Below are 16754 nucleotides of genomic sequence, written 5' to 3' on the forward strand. Positions count from 1 at the left end.
TTTCTGTGTGACCAGCTATTATCACCTGATCTTCCACTGAGGCAGTGGGAACCACCAAAACCACATCGCCTCTCTTCAGGTCAAGTTCATCTGAATTTGCAGCCTCAAAGTCGTGTATGGTCTCCACCTGCAGGTATCCATCATAGTTTACAGACATTAGACTCCACATTTTAACAGTTCATTAGAAAAGTCTTTTTCCTCCTCAATTGATAGCATAAAATATTTGCTTTTACTAAGAAGCCTCACCTTGTAAAGGAAATCATCAGGAAGTCCAGACGCTCCCCCAGAAGGACTGATATGCTTGATGTTCTGGTTTTCAGTTGTCACCCCATTGTCACTGATTGCAGTGGGAGAGATGATGTCAGCATCTCGGTCATCATCACCTTCGTTACTTGAGGCAGGCTCAATCACAACAGAAGGGATTGGCATATTTTCCTGCAGAGGACATTGAGCATTTAGTGATCACATCTAAAAACTTTCATTTCATATTTACAGCATCACAGCAGGTTACTGCTGCAGAGCATCTTGCAAAATGAAATGTCTCACTTAATTTCGCAATATTTTTCTATGGCTGAAAGACTTAGCTGATCTCAGCCCAGCAGGGCACTTTTACAGTTAATAAATTCAAAACAGAAGGCAGAGAGCCACAAACAAGCAGCAGCTGATTGTGCTGCAGTAAAGACCCGCAGAGCATCTCAAAAAGCAAACAACATTCTAGTGTAATGATTCTACAGGCCGTTACCAACTGCAAATGATTTGCTTTCAAGTATTAAAAACAATTCTTATATCTGAAATTATGTCAGTTTTTCAGTTTTGAGCCTTGGTTTAGACCAGGGGTCTGCAACCTTTAACACCCAAAGAGCCACTTGGACCCGGTTTCCACGCAAAAGAAAACACTGGGAGCTGGGAATACTTTTTGAAATCTAAAGTGAAGATAACACTGTATATGTTGTTATTTTTACCTTTATGCTTTGTGTGAACAACTAAAGTAAGTAAGTAAAGTTTATTCATTAAGCGCTTTTCACAGACAGGCAGTCACAAAGCGCTGCACACAAATATTAAAATAAACAATACAATCAATAGACATTATACACAATGTAAAAGATCAAATGTAAATAATGTAAAGAATATAAAATACGTACAACAAAAGGCTTGTTTGAAAAGAAAAGTTTTTAACTGCTTTTTAAAAGAATCCACGGAGCAACTAAGGTGTGTTGCTTATGAAATCCACGAAGTGCTACAGAGAAAATTACCTTTTATTTATGTAATTAACACATTTTGAACTCTTAAAGAAATATAACCAAAGGAAAGACGCTGAACTAAAATGATCCAGCAGACAAAAGCTGCTGTGAGCCACCCTCATATCGCCTTTGTGCTTTTGGAGCCTTGACCTGACTTTTAAAAAATAACTGGAAAAAAGTACTATGCTGCTAAAAATGAAAAATGGATATTTGCAAAATTCTACCTAAATATGTATTTTACCTGGTTAATGTGTGTGGCGGGGCGTGGTCTGCAGTGCCGCTGCATGGAAGTCGGACGCACCTGAGCGGCACCCGCAATCACGCCTCGCCGCCTTAAAGTCTGTGCTCTCTCTGCTGTTGTGTTGGTGTGTGTCGGGCTGTGAGCTGCAAAGCTACAGCCGGCTGTATGTGTACAGCAACCGTGTGTGAAAAGCGGTCAATAAAGAGATGCTGAAAAGCTTGTTCATGCAAGCATCGTCGGGTCTGCTGTGATATGTTTACAATGAGACTTGTGGTCCTGAACCTCTGCGCACAGCGTCTGCAAAACGAGGCTTTCATCTTCACGCAGGACTGTAAGCTGTCATCTGTGAGGCGTGAGCGGTGTTTGTTTTTAACGTAGTTCACGGTGGAGAACAGCTGCTGACATAATGTGGATCCGAAGATCCATAACTGGCCCACCTGGGGTTGAAAGTCTCGATAAATGCACAGCGTTTCGGCGGGTACACCGGCTTCCGCGAGTGTGACGCTTATTTTGAGCGATGAAAAAATAATACGATATAATTTTATTTTTATATTTCAAAATCACAGTAATCTTCCAATTTAGAACTACAAGTTAAAAAGAACTAAACACAAATAAAATACACTTCAGCTAAATACTTCTAATTTATTTTCCCAAACCACCCGGAGCCGCAAAATAAGGACTAAAGAGCCGCGGGTTGCCGACCCCTGGTTTAGACAAATTCCTCCAGTGAAAATGGGAAGTTGTGTAACAGTTAATGCATTACTTTTGTTAAACCCCTTGAATGAAAGCTGAAAGTCTGCACTTCAATCAGATCTTATTGTCCAATCTAAATTAAGGAACAATTTGTATGTTTGTAGAGCACGCTGATACGACAATTTCAGCCACTCTCTCTCACACACACACACACGGGCATTGAGTTAAGTTTCATGATTTCTTCTGAATCTAAAGTGATGATGCTAGACTCACCGATGAAGCTGCTTCACTGGGAGAAGTTTTGGCCTGTTCAGCAGGAGGAATCTGTTTACAGACAGAAATCATTTCCATTTGAGAACATTTGTGTGGCCATTGAATGTTTGAACAAACATTTAATAATAACTTTTGCTCTTGTAAAATTAGAACTTTGACCTCCCTGTTCACATGTGAGAAAAGAGATATGAAACAGTGACCACCACCCTGAATTCAGCATGTGTAAAATCACAGAAAAAAATGAATTTTGTTTCAAAAAACGACCAACGTAGGGGTCAAACCATTATTCTTCAAGGTCTCTTTCAGAGAGCTGCATTCATTCTCATCATTTCATTTCAACACTTCATCCATCCTCTTCAGGGTCATGGGGGGGCTGGAGCCTATTCCAGCTGTCTTCAAGTGAGAGGCAGGGTACACCCTGCACAGGTCGCCAGTCTGTCCCAGGGCTAACACACAGATGCAGACAAGCATTCGCACTCACATTCACACCTATGTTGTTCAATAATTGTTGCCGATAAACAGTAAAAATGACAGTGAAAGCAAACAAACAGAAGAAGTGGAGTATCCTACCTCACTGACCTCTGCCTGTTCTGAGCCTGGAGATACCACTGTTGACTTTGGGAAAATAAAATAGATTTTGCGTTGATACCTGCTCAATCATCCAGGTAAGAAAATCCAAAAAGTTGATTCTGTTCATCTGGACGTTTTCAGTGGGAGAAACATTTTATTGTCATCCCACTGGAAACGCTATGGACATAGTCAACTTTTTGGGAAAACAGTAGAATATAACGATTTAAACTCAGTGATGCTAATTGAAAAGGCTTTTGTTTTTGTTTTGTTTCAAAAAGCAGCAGTGTTTTATGAGATTGAGTTCATTTTGTGTCATAAAGTGGATGGGGTAGGGTAAAGATTGGGGTATGGGTTTGTTGGCATGAAATGAGAAGGGCAAAGGGTTAAAATCCTTACACAAAAAGACATTTCATGCGCACTGGATACAGGCTGAAAACAGAAGAATGATTTCCACACTGACACATCTCCAGTGTGGAGTTCAATGATTTTCTCATTCAGTGATGATGATGATACGATGAGATGGAGGTCACAGTGATGATATTGATGAGATGATGATTAGGTTATCACAAAAGGCAGCATTTTTACAAGGTTATCCACTCACAGCAGGCTTTTCCTCCTTCAGGCTGTCTGAATGTGTGTCTGTATCGTCCTGACCAGCTGGAGCAGCTCCAGATTCTTCCACCTCACCAGCAGGGGGAGCTGGAGGTTCCTCCATCTCTGCTCCTGCAGTTGAAGATACAGGTTCCTCTCCAGCAAAAAGAGGTGGGCACTCATCTTCCTCTCCTCCAGTAGTGAGAGATGGAGGTTTGTCTTCTGCTGCAGGCTCACTTGAACCTGCAGCTTGGGCCTCTGCAGCTTCCAGAGCGTCATTTGATTCACTGTTTCCTTCATTCTTTTTCAGAGAAAGATGGCATTTAACTTTAAATGTCCCACTTCATTTCACAATATTTAGTATGATGTTCATTAAACGCCACAGAATTCATAATATGAGCTCCCAGCATTTAAACAGTTATATGATTACAAGTTAGGCTTTAGGTCAGTCTAACACTTTTCACTGGCAGAAATAAATACATCTCAGGACTGATATCATATATTTACATGATGTAAAAAAAAAAGTACGTAGTTACCTATGTAGGTGATAAGTACATACATATGCAGCTCTGTGAAAAACTAAGTACACCCTTAATTAAGGAATTAGGAGGTTCCATAGCAGCCAGATGCTGAAGAAAATGCACCAGTTATGGTTGCTTATCAAGTGTGAGCACCTCTGTAAGAGCAGATCTTCTGGAAATTTGCTGGTTTGCACCATTCTGGTGTATGTTAACACAATGACACAATCTTCCCTGGCGTGGACATCACAGCAAATTTACCCCACCCCAACGTTAGATCATAGGATGGCTGTGGTTCAGTGGGTTGTCTAGCAGTCTGGAGGTCAATGGACGATTCCACAGCTATTTCAGCCTTAATGTCAAAGTATCCCTGGCCAAGATACTGAATTTTCCTCCAATGCATGCATTACAGTGTTTAACAAGGGATTTTGGCTTTTAAAACAAACAAACAAACAAACAAAAAACCCACTTTAATGAATGTGTGTGTGAGTGGGTGGATAACAGGGCTGGACTGGGACAAAAAAATCAGCCCGAGCATTTTGACTAGAGACCGGCCCACCGGGTATTAAAGCCATAAAGCCTTTGAATGAAAACAAACACTGTTGTGACAGTGATGTACAGTCTTGTTGGTATATGTATGATTTCTATACATTTTAGATCAGATAAAAACTTTGGTCTTTAAGATTCTGATCATTATATATTAAAGTGAGACATTTTAAATGAGAATAAGAAAGTGCTTCTTTGTGTCCTCCTCTCCCTGTTAATGCCCTACCTGGCCCCCTGGCAAAGCTTTGCTAGATCCGCCCCTGCACAGTTACCAGCTGTCAGCTACTTAGAAAAGGATCCTGGTGTTATTTGTCTCTCAGAAACAGCTCATAACTTCCCTTCAACTCATTCATGTCACCTAAAAGGTAAACCTGTTTCTCCATCACCTGTTCATCTCCTGGTTTCATCTTCATGTTTCCCTCTCACCACATATCGAAACCGACATCATGACCAGCAGCTTTACAGCTGTGGCTCCAGCAAACATCAGCTGATACTAGAAACTAATATTAAATAAATTCTAACAACAGCTGATCAAGCTTAAACGTGCTGCTGTTGTTTAGCACGACATCCGCTGGTTTCCTCTTTCTGGCGCAAAGTGGGCGATAAACAAAAAAAGAGACGATCAGCTGATCATTGATCAGTTTCATGATTGAAGTAGCAACAGGAGAGGGAGGGCGAGAGAATGAGAGAAGAAACAGCTGACAGCGTGAAGACACAGAATAACTCCAGCTTTGTGTCATTTTTCCATTCTAGCTGAAGTCCGGGACAAACTGTTCCTTTTCAGCTCAACACGAAACACGTAATATTTTCTCTGAATACGAGATGATTCCGTTTTTACGGGATGGTTGGCAACTCTACTAACTAACCTTATGAGTAAAATACAATTCCTTATCAGTAACATCATAGCACCCACCCAGCTGTATATAAACTCCGTCATGCTAGCTAGTATGCAGTACGAGTTATTGTAACTGACTGTAAAAAGTCAGCACAGCGCAAAAAAACTCCACCTAAACTTGGTTTATATCTGACCCAGATACACTGCAGTGATAACTTCTTACCTGAAGTTCAGTTCACCTGACACTCGGACCGGCAGCCGCCTCGGGTCTCTCCTCCTCCTGCCTCCCCTTTCTCTCATCCACCTGCTGACTCTGTGGAAGCTCCGCCATAGCCACCACCAAACAACCGACTTATTTTTACACATCGGCCAGCATAAAAAAAAACTTTAAAAAAAAACATCGGCCCACCAGGCAAATGCCCGGTATGCCCGATGGCCAGTCCAGCTATGGTGAATACGGCTTGTAAGCAAAAAGCCTGCAGTGGTCAGCTAAAGCACAAAAGCAGTATGCAACTACAAGTCCATTTATCATTTACTGTGGGAAACTCCAAAAAAATACAAGAGCTCCATCTCAGACTCTTCAGTTTGCAGGTTTAAACTTAAACTTCATGACAGTATGACTAAAAAAAAGCCTGAGCATGCAGGACTGCCGGGGAAGGCTTCTTCTGTCTAAAAAGAAAGCCTCCTGGAGCAGTATCCTTCAGACAGACAAGACCAAAGTGGAGATGTTTGTCCATAACGCACAAAATCAAACCCAGCATATCAGCAAAAACACCTGAGAGCAGCTGTCAGCACGGTGGAGGAGGGACGATGATCTTAGTGCACCGTGAACTCTTGTCTAAGTGTTCTAGAGTCAGTGTGAGGCCGTCTGTCCCACAGCTGAAGCTCGGACCATCAGCAGCAGCACAAACATCCAACAGAACGGCTGAAACAGGAACGAATGGAGCAACTACGATGGTTTGGTCAGAGTCCAGAGCTCAACCTGAGTGAGATGCTGTGGTTGGACCTTCAGAAGGCTGTGCATAAGTGAGTGGACATAAACTCCTTCACAGTGACAGAGAAAGTCCCACAGAAAGCATCACAGCAGGTTACTGCTGCTGAAAAATGAGGTGGATTCAGTTTTTCACAGAACTGTAAATAGGTGTGTAGATACTTAGTTAGATGGAAGATGGGGGGGGGGGGGGGGGGGTTTACACAAATGTTTATAAAACTCACCATCTTATCAAAATCTGCGAAAAATGATGGATCCTTAAGAGTGCATGTGTTTAATAAAAAGAGAAAAACAAGTCACAACTGACTGACTGAGAATTGCATCATTTTTTAGCATTCACAAATAAAAGGGAAATATTTAAGAGATGGGGATGTAGGATAAGATGCAATCAAAGTTCTGCAACTGCACCTTCAAAAATTATGGTCCTATGAGGCCACTTAAAGTGTGAGATCCATGATTTCAACAGAGTTATCATACATAGAGAATTTCCCCCCGTGAAAGTTTTCTCAGATTTCTTCTCTAACATGCTATGGTTAGAATCTTTGGAGAAAGCAACCATCTCCAGATTTAACTCAAATGCAGGTTTAAGGAGCTACGTTTGAAAAATTCAAATGTAGCAGGAGTGCTGTTGCTTTACTTTCAGTACATCTGCAGAACACTCTCATCAAACATTGTTGTGACATAGAACAGAGACACTTGGAGAGGAGACTAACATTACTTGGACAATAAAGGCTTCTTGGCTTTGTGGAAGTAAGCTGTTGGGTTCGCCATCTACTTTCAAAGTCACTAGTCTCTGGCAGTGATCTCTGAACTCTGCATTGACCCCTTCCTGCTTCTAATCTTTTTACGTTGTTCTACTCTAAGTCTGAAAATTGTTTGTAGAAACTAGAGAAAATAGTAAAAATGACAATGAATTAGAGCGAATCATTGGTGAAACCCAAACTTTCAGTTGACTTAGTAAGAACGATCTTCTACCAAAACCCAGACACTAATCACAACAACTCGATTCATTTCAGTGTTTTGGATCCAATTACTTTAAGCTTAGAATAAAATTACCTGTGAAAATCCATTAAATGTATTGGTCACCTAAATTGAATTCCAGAGATATATGTTAGTATTAATAATATTAGAAGCCTTCAAGTAAGACCAATCTAATAACAAGATGGACTCGTTTTGAAATGGGTGTAAACATGGAATGAACAAGCAGAGGATAGTAAGAGATGGAGGCAAGCAAAAGGAGAGGCAGGAGGAGCTCAGGCTGAGGTCCAGGTTTTAGGACTTTCACTGTTTCTCAGTCTCTGGGAGGGTGGTAGACAGGAAAGGTCTGTTTGAAATTTGTTTCTATTCTTTTCTAATCTACCATTCAACTACAAAAGGAAGGGAGTCAAGTACCTCTTCCTTTTCTGTATCTAGCTCTTGGTACAACTTTCCAAATCTCCGGTTTGCCGCCTCATCTTCGGACATGTCTGAATTTTCTGGTTCTTTGTGAATTCGGGGATTGTTTACTTCTTTATTTCCTGCTGCTGCTGTTCCACAGATGGATGCAGAATTTTTGCTGCCACTACCTTCCTGCCAGGAGGTATTGCTGGAAGCAGGAGCCCCGGTCCCTGAAGAGATGGCTGAGAAACTGTTGGAAAAATCCCACCCACTCTTTCTATCCCCAGTTAACACAGCCTCAGCTTTCTTTGAAGTCTCAGCAAATGGATCAAATTCAAAACCACCCATTTTGTCTCCACAATGTGATTGTGCAAAAGGATCTGAATCAAACACACCTCCTCCCTGTTTTTCTTCAGAAGGATCAGAATCAAACGCACCTCCTCCCTGTGTTTCTGCAAAAGGATCGGAATCAAACGCACCTCCTCCCTGTGTTTCTGCAAAAGGATCAGAATCAAACGCACCTCCTCCCAGTTTTTCTTCAAAAGGATCAGAATCAAACGCACCTCCTCCCTGAGTTATTGCAAAAGGATCGGAATCAAACGCACCTCCTCCCTTTGTTTCCGCAATAAGATCTGAATCACACGCACCCCCTCCCTTTGTTTCTGCAAAAGGATCGGAATCAAACGCACCTCCTCCCTTTGTTTCCGCAATAAGATCTGAATCAAACGCACCTCCTCCCTGTGTTTCTGCAAAAGGATCAGAATCAAACGCACCTCCTCCCAGTTTTTCTTCAAAAGGATCAGAATCAAACGCACCTCCTCCCTGAGTTATTGCAAAAGGATCGGAATCAAACGCACCTCCTCCCTTTGTTTCCGCAATAAGATCTGAATCAAACGCACCTCCTCCGTGTGTTTCTGCAAAAGGATCGGAATCAAATGCACCTCCTCCCTGTGTTTCTGCAAAAGGATCGGAATCAAACGCACCTCCTCCACAAGTTTCTGCAAGTAGATCGGAATCAAACGCACCTCCTCCCTGTTTTTCTGAGATAAGATCAAAATCAAACGCACCTCCCTGTGTTTCAGAGAAATAAACTCTTTCATCTGTTTCTCCTTCAGTTTCACAGTGATCTTGATAAACATCTGGTCTCTCTGGCACTGCTTCGGATGAATTATTTCTGTTTCTTTTGGCTGCAATACTAGAACAATCGGAAACAACTTCTCTTGTTTGAGGACAATCTCCTGGGACAGCTCCACCTGTCTGAACCTTCTGGCTCTTCTCTTGGGTTCGATCATCATATGAAAGCTCATCATCAGCACTTGCCCAGCCTCCTCCCTGACCACCATCACCCCACTCCTCAGCAGTTTCATATTCAGATCCTGACCCTTCAGGAGACCTGGACCATTTGTCTCCTCTGTCCTCTGCAATTTCCTCAATTTGTTCACCGTATTCATTGGTGAATATAAGTCCCGGGGTAGACTTTCTGCGATCTTCCTTCCTTAATTCATCTGCCCCTGAATCTGCCTGCCCTGTACTATCATCCTCTCCACAGCACAGGGAGGAATGAAGGTTGGAGTTAGGTTGAGATTCCCAGCAGCTAACCTCATCTTCAGCTGGTGTGATTTCACTGTCCCGGGTGATTGCTGTTGATTCTCCACCTGGCTGAATCCCTTCTCCCTGGGGCCAGCCCCGAGTCTCACCCTGCACCCCTTCTTGTGCCCCTTCCTGCCCCACAGTCGGACCTCCAGGGATAGCAGGTTCCTCAGCTCCTGAAGCATCTTCTCCGTTGGCTGACACTGAACCAAAATCAGCAGACCAGTCAGCGACAAAGCCGGTATCTGCAGCCTGCTTGGACAGGTAGCGAATGATGAATTAAAGTTTGCCCCTCCCCACTCTAACCTCAGTACAAGGTTGTGCAACACAGCATGTTATCAGGCAGACATGTGGTTTCATGGAAGGAAATGAGAATACAGTGTCGTCTGCACAAAGATGACCAGTCACAGCTGATCAAACTGTTTCAGTTTTCTGATTGAAGCACCTGCACTGCTTCAATGTAACTTCAAGGGGAAGTTTTAAAATAAACAATCAAAGAAAAAAAAACCACTAGATTAGAAACCTTCTAGTCAAACTGTTGGACTTTTGGGGGGCATTTTGCCTTCATTTGACTGTAGTCTATAGAATCGGTCAGGTCCCTGAAGAAGCAACGTGTACAACTCAGCAGTCATCTTAGATGTAAAGTAGATGATTATTTTTTTAATGAATGCAGATATAGCCATAACTTTAATTTCAATGGGACTCTGACCCATAGTCCCATTAGACATTAGCTGCTGCATTTTTATTCTAGTGCCTTGTACCTGACCATTTTCACAGGGTTTGCACATTGAAATATATATCACACTGAGTAACTTAGATTTTGTGTTAGTCCTTATTTAGTTTTTGCCATCAGTCTGACTGTAGTAGGAAAGAAGCAGTTGTGAGAGCGTCTCGTGATCAGCACGTCCACTCTCCTGCATCTCGAGCTGCATGCGATCCATGATTGTTTTGGTCTGAGGACGTGTGACCCCTGATGATAACTGTCTCTGATGATGTTTTGGGCTCTTTTCTTGCAGAGTTGTGTGTATGTTGAGTCAATTGATGGAGGATTAGCTCTTATAATTCTCTCTGTAGCCTTTATGACTCTCTTGAGAGCCTTCTATGCTTGAGTGGTGTTTTTCATAACATACAATGGCGCTAGTAATGACAACGCTCTCCACCAGTCCTCTGTAGGCTTTAGTGATGAAGCAGCCGGTTCCTTCCTAAACACCCTGAAGAAATAATGCCACTGCTTGGCCCATTGTCACTGTGGCATTTACATCCACCTCAGGGGTCCATGACATGTGAATGTCAAGGAATGTGTGGCCATAAGCTCTTTTCACCCCAGTGACATTGATATGGAGAGGCAGGCTGTGTTTCCTGAAGTCTAGGAGATAGATAGATGTGTGTTATTCAAGTTTTCTTTCAGAAAATATAAGTGTTACAATTGAGTTGAATGCACTTTTGGTCCATAATTATCATTAGCGTAACAAAACAGAGAAGGAAAGACGAAAACAAAACTAATAAACCAGTGGAGAATAGTGACTAGCATTTTACTCGAGATAAGAAAATTATCTGTTCATTTTAATAAATTTATTTATTTATTAAAATTCAAATCTTAGAGGATCTGGTGTAGTGAGTTCAGGGTTTCCAGATGAGTGTGATTTTTTTTCCAACTCCTGTCTCAAAATAAGAGTCAGCTTCTCACATCACATAAATATTGTAAATCACATCAACCCAGACTTCAGTTGAAGGGGAGATTTAATTAGTTACTTCCTGTTGAGTGCTTTCTTACCGGCTACTAACAAATACTTCTTATCACCCTCCAGAGTTGGAAATTTGGAAACTAAGTACAGGGTATCAAATGATAACAGAATTGTTACTTTAAATGTTTTTTTCTAATGTCTTGTGTATGTGCTGATTTGTGGGCAAGACCAGAAAATATGGAAGTGGTTTCTATGCTTTTCACCTCAGGATCTCCAGCAAGTTAGTTCCCCGTGGAGAAACCTACATTGCACTGAAGCTCTGAAAAGTTCTCCCATCCAAACTCTCTGAAGGAAAAAGAGGAGGTACTTTTCCACTGGTATTGATATTTTTTCCCAAGTTTCTGGTTAACTTTAGAATATCCTCCCTTTTCCCATCTTTCCTTTTATATACCTTTTAGAAATGTATCTGATTCCAGGAATTGATTTACATGCCATTAGGAAAAGCTTCAAAACACCCAACATGGCTCTTTCAAGAGCTTTCTTTTTAAATATACTTTCTGATATTATGCCTAATTTGTTTCCCCTCCATGAATCGCTACCTTATCATGGTGGAAGGGTTTGTGTGTCCCAGGGATCCTAGGGGTTATTTTGTCAGGTGGGCTTATGTCCCCTTGCAGGGCCCCAATGGTAGTATACCATTAAGGGAACAGTTTACCCTGCCCTGGATAGGGTTACTGGGGTCTCACCCTGAAGGCAGGCCTTTGGATGGTGCCTGAGGGCAAGGGTCTGGTGGCTGGGCCTTAGTTCATGGGGCCTGGCGGGGCACAACCCGACAAAAGGGACATGGGCCCGTCCTCTTGTAGACCCACCAACTGCAGGAAGTGCCGTAGGAGCTGGGTGTCAGGCTGCAGCCAGTAGCGGAGGCCCTGTCTGACCAATCCTCAGCTACCAAGACTAGCAGTTGGGACATGTCACATCTGTCTTGAAAGAAGCCTGAGTTAGTGCAACTCTGGATAAAGAAATGACTCTAGATCGGGAGGAACGGCCTCCTGGATCTGAACCTGAGTGGTATTTTTGATGTTGAACTTCTGTGCAAATCACAGCTTGTCCATAACAAACAAAGTGAAGGTATCCATAAGTGCACCAGGCACCAGGGCACTCTTGGCTGCAGGTCGATGATCAATTTTGTAATCGTATTATTAGACCTAAGGCCATATGTTCTGGACACTTTGGTAAAGAGAGCTGCTGAGCCATCAACTGATCACCACCTGGTAGTGAGTTCAATCAGGCGGCAGGGGAGGACGCTAGACAAACTCATATAGTGAGTGAACGCCTTGCAGAGGCCCAGGCCCGTGAGATCTTCGACATATACCTCCGGCAGTATTCTGAAGGAGACTGGGGACATTGAGTCTGAATGGACCATGTTCAGCACCTCCATTGCCAAAGCCACTGCACTGAGCTGTGGCCACAACGTGGTTGGTGCCTGTCATGGTGGTAACCCCCAAACCAAATTGTAGACACCAGAGATGAAGGGAGCCACCAGGCTGCAAAAGGAATCCTATCGGGCTCAGTTAGCCTGTGGAATTTGTGGCAGCTGATACGTACCAGGCCAAGCGTAATGCAGCTCAGGCAGTGGAAGAAGCAAAAACTTGTGTAGCAGGAGTTTGGAGAGGCCATGGAAAAAGACTTTCAGAGAGATTCTGGCAAATCGTCAGGTGACTCAGGAGGGGGAAACTGTGTTCTACCTGCACTGTGTATAGTCACTATCAACACATTAATGATCTAACCACAATAACGCGTTGACGCCGTGCAGCCCCACGCACGGGCCGATCCGCGATAACTCGCTAACAGGGATTTGCCACGTTAATGTGGTTATGGCATTAACAACATACAAATTGTCATGACCTTTGGTCAATGGCCATGACATGCCATTCACTTCCTCGATTCAGAGATGGTCTTTCCCTTTTCACGTAAATAGCCTCCTTGACTCCACCCTCAAGCCAGCATTCCTCCCTGTCCAGGATGTTACATCCTCATCATTGAAAGAGTGTCCACTGGCCTGTAGGTGTAAATAGACTGCAGAGTCCTGGCCTGACAAGGTAGCTCTTCTGTGTTGTGCCATCCGCTTCGCCAGAGGTTCTTTGGTTTCCCCGATGTATAAATCCTGGCAATCCTCCTGGTACTTAACAGCGTACACTATGTTACTCTGTTTGTGTCAGGGGACCCAATCCCTGGGGTGGACAAATTTTTGGAGTGGCATATTTTGGGGTCTGAAAGAGACACCATGTCTCAGCTGTTCTGATACAGCAGTCTTCATGTCAAACAGTCTTCATGTGCAAATAAAGAGTGTTGCTTGGCAACCAGGCATGCTGCAACTGTTGTGCATTAATTTCTTTGGGGTCAAAATGAATTAGTCGGTGGTTCTAGGTATGTGTTTGTTTGTGTTGTTTCTTTTTTAATCCACACACCTAAAATTCACAACATGAATGAATCCATTTTAGAGAAAGTTAAATATGAGATGATGGGGTTTTAATTTAAACCAGTTATATGATTTTTTCCCCCAAACTAATTTTAAAAAGGTTATACTACTAGTACCACTACACATGTAAACACTATAAGATTACAGCTTCCGAGAACCTATGCTGTGTTTTGGTGTATAAGTGGTTAATATATTTTTGTCTTAAACTAAACAGGGGTAAGACAACCAGCCTTGGGGAAATCTCCCATAAGTCTTGGTCTTGATAAATGCTCAATTATCTATGTCAGGAAAGCCCAGAAAATGTATTCTGTTCTTCTGGACACGGTATTTTGGAACGATGCATCCAGATGTACAGAATAAATTTTGTGGGGCTTCCTGAATTTAACTAACTGCTCCAGCTCCTCTTTTTGATAATGTTTTTTTAAACTGTGGAAATTGTAAATATGTGGCAACAGCTCTTCAGCGATAACACGACTGAGTAAAATAATGATTTACATTTCCAAAGAAAGAAAAACTGACCCAGAAAGATCCATTTGTTGACCAGCGTTGACTTTGTGCAGACTATACTGGATTAACAAGACCATCTGATGGAGTGAATAACTTTATTAATAAATGATGTATTACAGAGTGAACTATGCGAGTTTACTTACAGGCTGAGCAGCTTGAGTATTTGCCTTAAAAAGGGGATAAAACTGAATTTACCACTGCAATCTGGATTTATAGATTTACTTGATCGTTTTCTCATTAAATCAAGCTGTAGAATAAGAAGTAGTTGGGTTAGGGTTAGTTACTCACCGACCACATGTCCCATGGTACAGCAGTCTGAAAGGAGCAAAAATACTGAATAACTAACACAGTTTGTGAGGTACTGGCAAGAAGAAAGGAACAATGTTTGGACTGTTTGATTTGTCAAATATATTACAGTTTAAGAAAATCCATATAAAACTGCTTATCTTCAGAAGTAATTTTTACTACAACAAGAAGAAATACAAAAATCTAATCTGAGAATTAAGGACCAGAGAGCTACTAACAGGTGTGTCAGCAGCTGAAACGCCACCTGTCTTCTAGTCTGTTAGCTGATAGCAGGTGAATTATTTATCAGTTTGCTTCCCATTGTCATCATTACAGTAAGTGAAGACTCAGCTCTCAATCGCTCCTGCCGAGATGTCAGAAATAAGACCTGTGCACTGCTATGGTTTTCAGGTGTATGTGTGGATGCTTTCGGGTAATAAAGGGAACCTGTGGTACTGGTGAAACGCTTTCATCTGGTTGAAAAGCATCAAAGTCCAGATCAAGAAGAGATTCGCCGGGCCGTTCATTGGGCTGCAGATGACAGTGCAAAAACAAGTAAGCAAGTCTGTCACCCACACGACATCTGCCGTCATTATTCACATGGACTCATACCTGTGATGGCGAAGGAGCAGGTAAAAATTCTCCACCAAAGAGGTCGATGATCTGTTCCTCTGCCACCTCCTTGGTTGGTGTGACCTTTGGTGGAGGAGGCACCGGTGGCCCCTTTTTAAGCTACAACGAACACAGCGAGCTGTTAACGATCATTGTGAAAAAAATAAATAAATAAAAACATGCTGCCAAAGACAGACACCTTCTGACAAACTGTTTCAATGTCTGCACCAGCATTATGTGTCTAATCACTGCCACTGGACATAAAACACAAGAATCCCACAGAAAATGGATAGAGGCTGAAGCACTAAACCAACCTTTAAAACAGGGCTGGGGAACTTTCCTCCACCATAACATGTTTACTTTTCAGCTAAATTGTAAAAGTATGAAGCCAAATTTACTTCAATAGATGATTAATACTTATTTTAATTTTGATACCGTTTTTGAATTTGTTCATAGGTTAGACAGTGATAGCTGCTACGTGCGTACAGATCACACAGAGTTTATGTCTGAGATCTGAGACCTTTATCACACAAGTACAAAATAAACCAGTCTGAAGAAAACCTTCAACTGTTCTGATGGCAGACGGCAGATTCTACAACACTGGTTCCTGTGACATCTTCAGAACTGTTGTGCTTTCCAGGAATTGGAGACGCACTCTACCATTTGCCTCGGCCCTGATGGAAAGCACGATGAGGTGAAGTGAAAGAGACCTGAGAAGGGCTCGGTCTGGTGTTTAGAAAGTTTGACTGGTGCATCACTGATTAAACATTTGGTGGCAGACGTAGCTGATGTGGCTCTGCTATGGAGAAACAACATCATCCTTTAGATTAACTCGCATACTTCACTCAGTTCTTAGTGAGGGCGGCCTCCTGGAATGTGAATGGGTGCAGGGATGCAAATCAAAGAGCCTTATTAGCTGAGGTGATCAAACAGAAGAGACTAGATATAGTCTTTCTCCAAGAAACACATACTGACAGTTTAAATGAAATAGACTGGGATCTGTGGTGGGGAGGGCAGAAGTTTCTTAGCCATGGGACAAATTTTAGCGCAGGAGTTGCTGTTTTATTTTCTCCTTCTCTAAATGGAAATATTTTCAGCATAGAGATGGTAAAGGGCAGAGTCCTTTTGGTGAAGGCTGAAATTGAAGGTTTTAGTTTTACTTTTGTTATTGTCTATGCACCAACCTTAGGGTCTAAACGTGAGATTTTGTTTAAAACATTAAAAGGAAAATTAAGTGGTGCTGCTTAAGGGGACTGTATTGTGTTGGGTGGGGACTGGAATTGTTGTCTTGACTTTACTTTGGACAGGACTGGGGCGGAGCCGCATCTTCAGTCATCTTCTGCTTTATCAGATGTCCTACGGAAAATTAATTTGGTTGATGCGTGGCGGATGAAGCATCCCTCATCCAGGCAGTATACCTGGGTGAAAGTGACTGATGGCAGGATTAGTGCAGCGAGATTAGACAGGTTTTATGTGTCTGTTTCATTTACTGCTCGAATTTTTAACCATCAGTGTTTTCCTGTTGTTTTTACAGATCATCGCTTAGCTTTAATGGACCCGTTTCTATCTACCACCAGCAATTCCAAATCTTTTTGGCGGTTTAATATAAAAATTTTGCATGATCGATATTCTGTGACAATTTTAGTTTTTTGGGATTACTGGAGATCAAGAAAGGCTGATTTTGATTCCCTTACTCAATGGTGGGAGGTAGAAAAGTCCC

The 16754-nt window shown here is 42.3% G+C and overlaps 1 protein-coding gene across 11 annotated transcripts in view; it reads right to left on the reverse strand.

Moving 5' to 3' along the window:
* amph (amphiphysin) overlaps positions 1-16754 on the reverse strand; it is a 48978-nt gene that overhangs the window by 1297 nt on the left and 30927 nt on the right. Inside the window, exons 11-21 of one of the 11 annotated variants that reach the window (XM_082513233.1) lie at positions 15035-15145; positions 14870-14953; positions 14426-14452; positions 14281-14304; positions 7892-9718; positions 6724-6756; positions 3620-3910; positions 3019-3063; positions 2449-2499; positions 247-435; positions 26-127 (exon numbers count right to left, since the gene is read on the reverse strand). In XM_082513233.1, coding sequence (XP_082369359.1) covers positions 26-127; positions 247-435; positions 2449-2499; positions 3019-3063; positions 3620-3910; positions 6724-6756; positions 7892-9718; positions 14281-14304; positions 14426-14452; positions 14870-14953; positions 15035-15145 — 2784 coding nt within the window. Of the gene's footprint in view, positions 1-25; positions 128-246; positions 436-2448; positions 2500-3018; positions 3064-3619; positions 3911-6723; positions 6757-7891; positions 9719-14280; positions 14305-14425; positions 14453-14869; positions 14954-15034; positions 15155-16754 lie in introns of all 11 variants that reach the window. The other 10 variants (XM_082513240.1, XM_082513239.1, XM_082513241.1 and 7 more) reach the window with 10 other exon arrangements.

Source organism: Aulonocara stuartgranti, assembly GCF_965226115.1.
Source record: "Aulonocara stuartgranti genome assembly, chromosome: 18".
In the NCBI taxonomy this organism is placed as follows: domain Eukaryota; kingdom Metazoa; phylum Chordata; class Actinopteri; order Cichliformes; family Cichlidae; genus Aulonocara; species Aulonocara stuartgranti.